The sequence below is a fragment of the Haemaphysalis longicornis genome, unplaced genomic scaffold (assembly GCF_048455015.1).
Source record: "Haemaphysalis longicornis isolate Haplotype H1 unplaced genomic scaffold, Haemaphysalis longicornis Haplotype H1 scaffold_4, whole genome shotgun sequence".
Taxonomy (NCBI): Eukaryota; Metazoa; Arthropoda; class Arachnida; order Ixodida; family Ixodidae; genus Haemaphysalis; species Haemaphysalis longicornis.
This window is the reverse complement of record NW_027526361.1, coordinates 101117842-101128748: the sequence shown is the minus strand read 5'-3', so window position 1 is coordinate 101128748 and position 10907 is coordinate 101117842. Positions and strand designations below refer to the sequence as shown.

The 10907-nt window shown below is 52.6% G+C and overlaps 2 protein-coding genes across 2 annotated transcripts in view; one reads left to right on the top strand and one right to left on the bottom strand.

Moving 5' to 3' along the window:
• Positions 1 to 10907, bottom strand: part of Stat92e (Signal transducer and transcription activator Stat92E) — a 158529-nt gene that overhangs the window by 114472 nt on the left and 33150 nt on the right. The window lies entirely within an intron of this gene.
• On the top strand, positions 1588 to 10390 carry LOC144179883 (prolyl 4-hydroxylase subunit alpha-2-like). The gene is made up of 3 exons (XM_077708306.1): positions 1588 to 2535; positions 3767 to 4052; positions 10191 to 10390. Exons 1-3 carry the CDS (start codon positions 1588 to 1590, stop codon positions 10388 to 10390), a joined length of 1434 nt encoding a protein of 477 aa, XP_077564432.1.

Below are 10907 nucleotides of genomic sequence, written 5' to 3'. Positions count from 1 at the left end.
TCCTTGAGGTCACAACCACCTCCTCTAACCCGGAAATTCCGCAGGTGGCCTCGGCGTACGGCAGTGGCCCGTAACATGGCCGTACTGCAAACGCTTGCGTGGTCGCCGGATAGAAAAGCGATACAGGGAATGGGACGGAGAGAAAAGATGCCAGAAGAATTGGTCGTCCGTGTCGTGGTCGGGATTGCATTTGTCGCAGTGTACTGCGCGCTGCTGGTAATGAATGCCCTAGAGCCACTAAATAAGCTACGTGGCTCGAGAATGCCCGGCGCGAACTTGTCTATAGGCCCAAGGCACTCCGGCCTGGAGGAAATTTCGTATCGTAAGCTACACTGGCCGAGGTTGAGCAGTTTCGCGTGGACCTTGAAGGGCAGTGCTGCGCAAGCGCGAGGAGCATCGGATTGGATTAGATTAGAATGGAATTGGATTGAATTGGATTGAATTGGATTAGATTGGATTGCATTGGATTAGATCGGAAATCCAATCCAATTGGAGTACGGGTGTGTAGAGAATTGGATCTCCACAGTCGCCGGTCTGCGCATTCCAGAGGAGTGGCGTCATAGCCACGGCAGACGCACTGGCGCCGGCGTGTGCCCAGCTGTGCGCCTCCGTTGCGCAGTAGCCAATTCTTACGCTGCGCCCGAGCAGCTTGATAGCCGTTTCACGTGGCGCGAGGAGCAGTTACTTGACTGGACTGGACTGGACTGGACTGGACTGGACTGGACTGGACCGAACCGGACCGGACCGGACCGGACCGGACCGGACCGGACCGGACCGGACCGGACAGGACTGGACTGGACTGGATTGGATCGGACTGGACTGGACTGGACTGGGCTGGACTGGACTGGACTGGACTGGGTTGGATTGGATTGGATTGCTGAACCTTAGCTCACGCTACGTATAACATGGCACAGCCGAGCTAAGCCACGGCTAATTTTTTCGCCCGGGCACTCGTATTTTCTTGCGCAGTGTTGTCCACCATGGTGTTCGCGGGCTAGATTGACGACATGTTTTCACTCATCTCAGACACAAGGTCTCCTAGGACTTCGAGCGCGTCGCTGTTTAATGCACGTCGCCACTTGTTTCGAAACCGACGCGTTTTCTCGTATTGCCAGAAATATTGGTCGAAAGAAAGGCATTGGCTGCCAGTGAAGCAAACTGAGTTCGGTATAAAACTGACGCGATATGACGGGACCCACCCATAAGCCGCGAGAGTCGTCGGCACGCTTCGTGAAGGTGGAAAATGCTATGGAACGCTGAGGACACGGGGGCACAACGATAAAGTTCTGTGCCACTGTGATTCTCATTCCACTAACAATGCTCTCATGCGCCAAACTGAAGCTATCCTCGATGAATATCTACCCCGGAAATTTCCTTCTCTTGTAAATGTTTTCCCTTAATGCAAGGTATTATATTTCGCGCATTTTTTTTTGTATATTTCAGAGCCCTTGTTCTGGCCAATCTCCACGAGCGGGAATGAGCCATCTTTTTGAGCACCACGCCTGCTCGCCCCTAAAGAAAGAAAGAAAGGAAGAAGAAGAAGTGCAAGCCATGGGGCAGGTCTTGGTGTATTTGCTTCTGTGCGCGATGGCATCGACAAGTGGCGTCCACAGCTTGGACGATCTTTTTGCCTCCACATACCATCTACGAGCAGCTCTTCTCACCGAGCCGCATGTCATCGAGGAACTATTCTACTTCGGCCTCCTAGAGGAGGCGCGCCTCTCCCAGACAAAAGACAAGTTCGCGGCGAATTTCGGCCCCTTCCATCCCGACCGGCAGGGGAGGGACGTCGGCGCAATCCCCGCTTACCTAATGACTGTCCGAATTGTCGATTATCAACATCGGGTCGCGGGCAGGTCACTCGCGGACACGCGCAAATCTCTGGACGCAATCTTCAAGCGCTCGGTCCCAAGGTCATGGCCCACCGCTGGGGTGGACCTGAGTGGCGCAGCCGTCGGCATTTGCAGGCTCCAGCAGACGTACGGCCTCACAACTCGGCAGATTGCCGCAATGCGCTCGCCGCTGCTCCCCGCGCTGGCGGCTGACGACTTCAAGGAAGTCGCCCGCGGCTGCTACCCTTCGGGACCTTTCGGGAACACTTCCGCCTGGGTTCGCGTGTCCCTGGAGGAAGCCGTCGGGGCGCAGTCGCGCTACACGACGGGCCTGGCATCTCTGTTGGAAGGCGACCGGCGCTGCCAGCGCCATGACGCGTGTCGGTCGCGGCGTATTCCATTCAACTGCGTGCCCTCGTACCGTGGAAACTGCACGGCGACCGGCGACGTGAGACCGGCGTCGTCGGCGCGAGGACGCCTGGTATGCAAGGTGACCACCAACGGCGGCCATCCGCTGCTGTTGCTGAGGCCGCTGAAGATGGAAATTCTCTCCCTGGAGCCCCGCGTGGTGCTGATGCCGGACTTCTTGACCCGCTCGGAATGCGAAGACGTTCGCAAGGCCGGAGCGCCGCGTCTCAAGCGCGGCATGATATTTGTCAAGGCAACGCGTGGCACACAGCCCAGCATAAAGCGAGTCGGCAAGGCGAGTGGAGTTTGTTAACGCGGGATGCGGCCTCTTGGTACAGCTCCTTGAATCCGAATGCAATGAAGCATAGCTTGTATTCACTGGCAAGGCACGCATGCAGGCAACCATGTGAGTGCGCCTTCACTGGGTATACGTCGCGGGCTCTGCGGGATGGCGGTACTTCTCCGTGCTAAGCACACGATTTGTCGTAAGCGTTCCAAACTCTACCCCACCGAACGCAAAGTAATGCCTCTAATAACATCTCTGTTGACACCACCTTTGGGAATCGGGTTGAAACGGAGCAGACGACGCACGCCAGAGTTTTTTTTTTCTGTGGTGTGCGAGCGCAGTGGCACAAGCCGCGCCATGTCCGTGGCCGTTTCCAGTGTTGCGAAACGAAGAGTTTGACAGCTAAACTTTTCAGTGAATACCACCCATAGATGCCGGAAGTGACTTGACGGAAATTCATAATGTCCCTTGTCCTTGGGGGTTTCCATCGTATCCTAGACACCCAAAGCATGCTAACAGCACGCAGCAAGCAGTCGACACGGCGTCCTCATGTGTCCGTGACAGCGACACAATAAAATGCTCTCATAAAGAGCCCAGTTAATAAGATTGAGAACTGGGTCAGTTATAGATTCATAATTATGGAACGGTGGTAGTATTGGTTTCTTCGACCCGCCAAGTTAGCACAGTTCTATCGTCCCGAGTGTAGGTAGTAATACCAAAAGAAGATTGCGCGAAAGTGCGCCTTTTCTTGGATGTGCCAACCGCCACGCCAAGGTCAAATAATCTCATCCTTCTTCAGTGCGGATGTACTACCACTTCTTACAGGGTAGTTTTAAAATATCGCAATATCGCCTTTTCGAAATTTTTAAAAGCTTGATTGGTAGTAGATTTTAGATACGTAAGAAACTGTGATTCTGCTATTTTCGCCTGCAATAAAGATTTCAAAAATACCACTATATCGATACCTTAAAATTTTTTTTATGGAAACCCGAAAATGTTGAAGCGTAAAATGCTTACATTATTCACGCGCGATTTTTAACGAGAGCCTCGAACTTAGAGCTGCGAATACGCCAGGACACCTTTAAATCGAATCATGTGATGACGATGTCATCGTGTGCATGTCTGAATCATCAAGAGCCCGCTGTGCGTACGACGATGGGGACTGCGCTCTTAAAACGTGTAGCTGAGTCCGATCTGAGGCTAGTCCGATCTGAGGCTAGATTACTGACGCCCTTCGCAGACCTCGTGGGTTGACGATTCCGAGTGTCCAGCCCTAGAGCGCGCGACGCGCCGCCTGGCCGCCGCAACCGGCCTGTCCTTGGAGTACGCCGAGGCTTACCAGCTTTCCAACTACGGCGTGGGAGGCCAGTACACCGCGCACACAGACTTCTACATGCCCGGCGATCCTTTCCATCGTCCTGGCGACGGCAATCGCCTGGCGACGGCCCTCATTTATCTGTCCGACGTGGAAGCGGGAGGGGCAACCGCTTTCGTGCGACTTGGCGTAGCAGTCGCACCCCGCGCAGGTGAGTACAATTCCGCCCACTCTGTTACGTCCACCGTTTACCGCGCACGTGAGGACGCGATTTGTGAGGAGCGCTTGGCATCATCCAGGCTTGCGTGGGGCGCTCGCAAAAAATACATGAAAACAGGTCACGTGGGTCCACGCCTCACGGGGGGGGGAGCACGAAACAGCTTGCGCTACAGACGCCCAGTTCGCGAAACCGGTTGCCGCCGGTTCCAGCGCGTGCTGACGCGTTCCACTTTGGGAGAAATGTGAAAGCCTGCGCACAAAACTATCCGGGCCCTCCAGTCATGCGTGAAGCCCGTTCTACATGGAGCGAATTTCGCCTGCGAATCCGCTGGAACGAACATTCGCACTTGCGAAGTTCGCAATGCCTGGAATTGTCGTCTACATGGGGCCTCCGAACGCCACGATTTTCGCATTTCAGATGCGCCTTGTTTGCAGACTGAATTAAGTTTGCCACCAGCAAAGGTTGTTGTGACTTTAACAAGGGTGGTTTTATTTTACTTTCTTGGCAAGTTGTTTCTGCCTGGTTTGCGGTAAATATAAGTTTATTTGCGGTTTTATATAAGAATCGCCAATTCTTTATCAATATACGCACACACAGCAGAGAAGACAAACGTTTTGGTGTGCCCGCGCTTTTGTCGATGATGATGATGATGATTAGTGGCTTTCCCTTTGAATCGGGGCGTCGGTTGTCAGCAACCGACTTGCCTGTTTTATTACGTTTACTTGCCCTACTCCCAGCTAACCTATAGATTTGCTTCCTCCCTCCCATCTCTCCCTCTTTTCTGTTTCAAACTCATCGCCCCCACCCCCCTTATTTTCTCCCTTCGCTGTTCTAAATTCTCGTCCGCATGATTACTCCGCCTGCGTACCCATCCCTTCCCTACTTTTCCTCCACCACCACTCCAGTCGCCTCTTCGTCACCTCTATGGCCTTAAAGTTGAGGTTCCCCCTCGCCCCAAATCCCAAAGCCTCCGCCAGCGTCGTTTCCCCCTCACCCCACGGTGGCCGTATCTCTGTGCAGCTCCTGACAATATGTTCTATAGTTTCTCGATCACTGCCGCAGCATGCACACGTTTCATCCTGCTGCCTGTAGCTACCCGTGTATGCCCGGGTTCTCAGGCACCCTGCCCGTGCCTCGAAGAGCAACGCACTGCCTCTCGTATTGCCATAGAATCCCTCCTTCTTAATTTCCCGTTTCTCTGTCCTATAAGTCTCCAGGGTTTTTTTCGCTTCCATTCTCTCTGCCCACTTCGTCGTCTCTGCTGCCTTTACCTGCTTTTTAACTGTTGTGTAAACCCCGCTTTCCCCTACCGACTTTCCGTACCGCTTGGTCAGCTGTCTGGTCCTCCGTCTCCACCGCGTGTCCACGCTCCTCAAATACAGATACTTAAACACCCTCGCGGCCCATCTTTCGTCCTCCATGTCACGAAGTCGCTCCTCAAACTTTATCTTGCTCTGCGCCTCCCTCGCCTCGAAAGACGACCAGCCCATATCCCCTTGTACCGCTTCATTTGTAGTTTTACTGTGGGCCCCTAGGGCCAATCTGCCTACCGCCCTCTGATTTACTTCCAGGCCCGCTTGGGTCTCTGACTTCATGCACAGAACCGAATTAGCGAAAGTTAATCCTGGTACCATGACCCCTTTCCAGACTCCCCTTACCACCTCGTATTTGCTGTATCCCCAGAGGGCTCTATGCTTCATTATAGCCGCGTTCCGTCTTCCTTTCGTCCTAAGGTGAGCCTCATGCGCCTGCGTGTAATCTTCGCTGTTGTTCAGCCATACTCCTAAATATTTATACTCTTTCACCAATGGTATTTCTACTTGCTGCACTGATACTGTTTTGTGCTCCTCGCCGTCATTAAAGACCATGATCCCCGATTTTTCTCTGCTAAAGGATAGCCCTAGGTGCGTCGCTTCTTCACCGCATATATCCATCAAGCCCTGCATACTTATCCGGTTGTCCGCCATCAACAATATGTCGTCTGCATACATTAGTCCCGGAACCCGTTGTTCCACCACCTGCCCGTTTTTCATGTAGGATAAGTCGAACCCCATCGTGCTGACTTCTAGCTTCCTTTCTAACCCCGTCATGTAGATCATGAACAGCAGCGGAGAGAGAGGACATCCTTGTTTCAGACCCTTGTAGGTGTATCCAGGCCTATTGTATGTTACCCCCTCCCACACTATTTGCACTTGGTTCTCCCGGTATAGCTCCCTGAGTAAGCTAATGAATTCTGCCCCAACTCCCTCGTCCTCCAGGATACTCCAAAGCCGCTCCCTGTCTACATTATCATAAGCCGCTTTAATGTCCAGAAAGGCTAACCACAAAGGTCGGTTTTGCATTTTCGCCACCTCTATGCATTGGCTTACCACGAATAAGTTGTCGTCTAGTCTTCTGTCCTTTCGAAACCCATTTTGAAGCTCCCCTAATATCCTATTTTCTTCCACCCACTGCTCTAGTTCGAACTTCACTGCCTGCATTGCTAACCTGTACAGCACTGACGTGACGGTTACTGGCCTATACGAGCTTGGGTTTGTCCTGACTCCTTTGCCCTTGTACACTAAGTTCATCCTGCTCATTTGCCACGCGGCTGGTATTGCCTTTTCTTCTATCCTTGTTCTGATGGCTTGCAGTAGCTTTCCCTTGCTCTTTGGTCCTAACTGGTTAATCAACTCCATCGGTATCCCATCCGTGCCTGCCGCGGTATTCTTGGGGACCTTTTCCTCTGCTCTTTTCCATTTCAGGTTGTCCCCATCTATCTCCAGACCTTTCGGCCTACCCGCCGCGACATCTCTGTGTCGCTGCGGGGCCTCTTCATCCACCCTACCGAACTTCTCCGTGATGATTTTGTGCAGGTATGCTAATGCTTCCTCTCCCTTGAGCATCTGTCCCTGCTCGTTTTCTATAGTACCGCCTTCTGTGGGACTCGTACGTTTCCCTAATGTCTGCACATGGTTCCAAAACCTTCTCGGCGCGTCTCTACCCCTTCCTCGTATTTGCGTTACCCATCGCTCGCTGTCCCCCTTTATTTTCGCCTGCACTAATTGCTGCACTTCCTGTTTCATTTGCTTATACTGCTCCCATTTTAGGTCCACCTCCTCCTGATGTCTCCCCATCCTCTTGGCCTGCCTGTGCTCTCTAGACGCCTGTTTACGCCTCTCTATCGCCGCCTTTATTTCTTTGTTCCACCAGCTTTTGGGTGTTTTTTTTCCTCTCCATCGGTTGGACCCCTCTGCCTTGACTATTTTTTCCTGCATAGTTTTGATGAGCCTGTCATATTCCCACTCTTCTCCAGGATTTCTTTCTATGTCTGCCTCAATGCTTTTGGCTATATCCGCAATTTGTTTGCTGTTTAACTTTGTGCGCTGCTCCGGTCGACCCGTTTTTTCGCCCCCCAGTTTCCCAAAACTCAGGTTTATGCGCTTGTGGTCACTGCCCAGACTGTGGCCCCCTTCCTCATCTATGGTCATGCCATCCAACCATTCATAAAGTCCCTCTGAAATAAGGCAGTAGTCAATACTCGACTGTCTCCTACCACACTCCCACGTTATTTGACCCTCGCATTTTTGTTCCCTATTTACTATGATCAGCTTCTGGTACTCACACATATCTAGCATTAGATTTCCGTTGAAGTCGGTGTACCCGTCTAGATCTTCAATGTGGGCGTTCATGTCCCCTACCAATAGTACCTCCCCCGAACGCTTCAAATCTTCGATGTCCTTTTTCAGACACGCCACCAGTTTTTCGTTTTGTTCTTTGCTATCCTTACCCGTCCACAGGTAAGACACCCCTAAAGCCATCTCTCTACCCTCCACTATCCCTTTCATCCACACATGTTCTTTACAGTCTTCTTTCACTCTCTTCCAATTAGTCCCCTGCCGTACCAGCATACCTACTCCTCCGCCTTTTCTCAATCCAGCCGTCCTGTTACAACCTTCCCATACATACTCTCCGATTACCGGAGGTTCCTCCAAGTCCCTCAGGTGCGTCTCGGTCACAGCGTATACCTGGATATCTTCCTCTTCTAGTTGCTTAGTAATCTCCATCCACTTCTCTCTTTTCCTGCCACCCTGCATGTTTATGTACGCTATATTCAGTTTTCCCCCTCTCTTCTTTACACGCCGTCGTCGTCCCTTTCGTTTGTCTGCACCGCTCTGCACCGGCCCCGCTATCTCCCTTTGCTCCTTGCATTTGTCTACGCCATCTTCGCAAAGGCCTGTGGGCCCCCTAAAAAAGCCACAGTTCGCGCCGCGTGTCGTCTTCCGATGGCTGCTCCCACCTGCCCGCTGAAATGCACTCCGTCACGCTGGAACGCCCTTTGCCGGCCCATCCATCGGACATCCCTGTTGATGTCTACGACAGCGAAACTCAGCTCCTTGCCCAGCTCCCGTATGTCTCGGTTTACCGCCACAACTTCCCTTTCCACATGTACCCCTCTCCCAATTATCTCTGGTACTGTGCTCACGACGACCTGCACATGTGGGCACAGCTCCCGAAGTTCCTTCACCCCCTTTTCTAGCTGCTTGCGCACTCCCGCACCCCTTCCCTGCAGAACGTCATTGGTTCCTCCTGCGATAATCACTAGGTTTTGCCCCTGCATATTTTCCCACATTTTATCCTTTGCTTTTTCTAACACTACCCTGACCGTCTGCCCCGGGAACACGCCAACCTGCACTCTCTCGTCCTCTCTCACCCGGCCTCTAATCTCCATTTCTGAGTACCGCATGTTGGAGTCCCCCGCCACTATCACCATGCGCCTTTCTTCCTTTTCCTGGCTGCCCCCCGGCGCGGCCACCTGCTCCGGCACCGGCTGAGTCAGCGCCAGTCCGGGATCGTCTTCCGGCGTGGCGTCTTTGTTCTCCTCCTTTCCCTTCTCGGGATCAAGCACTGCCGACGCATCTGCCTGGTGACCTGCTTCATCCTTTGTTTGGATGTCACCCTTCGTCGCCATTTTGACCTCAATTTGCGCCAACCTCGCTTCGAGTGCCTTCTTCTGCTCTTTTTCATCCTTCAACTCCTCCTGTAGCTCGCCTACCTGAACTCTGAGCTGCTCCTTTTCTTCCTCGAGCCGGTCGAGGCGCGACGCTAGCACACACACTCTGCACATGAAGTCCTGTCCTTCCGCGTCCTCGACCGACTCGAATCTCGTCTCCTCGAGCGGGTATTCGTGCTCGCATCCCGTGCACATCACACCCGGCTTCTTCCTCTGAGGCATGGTACTGTCCGTCCAAGGCGTGCCCAACTCTGGCTTACTTCAGTGCCGCGTTCTCGCGCGCTCCCTTCCAATCTAAAAGTAAGCCGCAACGTGCGATTCTCTCCTACAGCATCAATTCTTTCACGAATTACCAACGCTTACAAACCGCCACGTGCAACAACCGCGCGACACCTCTGGTTCGGTCACTTCCCTACGCTAACTACCGCCCCTTTCAACTAGTCTAACCTACATCTCTCTCTAAAACATGGTCACTCTAAAAAAGGAATAATAAATTTGAAACACTTATCCGTTTTCGTCGTCGATGCCTCCGCCGCGCTCTGTACGTCCGCACACCTCGACATACAAGCAACGCCATCTGGTTTCCAAGCGTGCAAGTGGTGCCGAGCTGTGCTTCTATTGGCCGCAGGTCCGGCCCCTCTACGCCGCGCACGCCGCACGAGCGGCGTTTGCTCGACCGCTTCAAATGTTTGGCACTTTGCCGCAGCAACGAAAAAAGGTGGTTTTGCCGCACGAGCGGCGCCGCATCAGCGAATTCGCAGGCGAAATCGCTCCATGTAGTATGGCCTTGAGGAAGACGACGATAAAGATGGATATGACTGAATACTACTACCACGGTGAAAAGGGACGAGGAGCATGTGAATGAACAACTTCAAACCTCCTAATGCAATGCGTGGTGGTGGGTCCTTCAGCGCTTAAATAGAAAGAAATCCCCCAGCTTCGCTGTGGTTCAAGCCTTGCTCGACGTAGTGCACGCTTCGCCACTTTTTTGCAAAATTATTACAAGAAATCAGGAGCCTTTTCGAACGCCCGTAAGCATTCAAGATTGGTCTTATCGATTCACCCTCATTCCATGGCGGCGAAACGCGATTCCACTTTCGCGTAAAACCGGGCGCTGTTCCCAATTTCGCACGCAGGTTCAGCGCTCTTCTGGTACAACTGGCGCCCCAGCTCGGCCCCTGTCGTCCACAGCGGGGTCTGGCTAGATCAGATGCGCGCTGGAGACCCAGCAACGAGGCACGCGGCCTGCCCCGTGCTAATCGGCTCCAAGTGGATTGTCACCAAGTGGATACGAGAGAGAAACAACGTAGCGGTGAACTACGACGTGCCCTCGTAGCCACGCACCGACCATTGGAGCCTGTGAAGTGGTCATAAAACTTTTAGGGCGACGCTGTGTTTTGCGTACGCAAGTTTCAATGAGGTCAGCAAACCAACAACAGTCTCGGAAGATAGCCTGAGTATATTGCGTTTCTATGCATTATTGCTCAATATGCAAAAATCGGTCATCGCTAAAATCGGTCGTTGCTTAATATGCAAAAAATGGTCATCGCACCAGACGCGTATTCTGGAGGTCGTAGGTTCGGATCCCACCCGGCGGGCATTTTTTCTCCACTTTCTTTCTATCTTTCCAAATTCTTTATCTGTTTCAATGACCTCCCACATTCTCACCTTTGGTTTCCGAGGTTTTCTTGACTGCCAAACCTTATCACTGTGTCGAATCGAAAAAAAATACCTGTTCGGTTAACGGATCTGGTTCAGGCGAAATCATTTCGTTCCGGTTCAGTTCCAGTTCGACAAAATCACGTACTTAACCAGTTCGCGAACCGGTTCGGGAGCTTGAACCGGTTCGCGAA

What these genes read in the sequence shown, in the direction of transcription:
- LOC144179883 (XM_077708306.1), top strand. Translation starts at nt 1,588, where the DNA reads ATGGCATCGACAAGTGGCGTCCACAGCTTGGACGATCTTTTTGCCTCC. An exon ending in GCATAAAGCGAGTCGGCAAG is followed by an intron (nt 2,536 to 3,766) that starts GCGAGTGGAGTT and finishes CGCCCTTCGCAG; the next exon opens with ACCTCGTGGGTTGACGATTC. An exon ending in AGCAGTCGCACCCCGCGCAG is followed by an intron (nt 4,053 to 10,190) that starts GTGAGTACAATT and finishes TTTCGCACGCAG; the next exon opens with GTTCAGCGCTCTTCTGGTAC.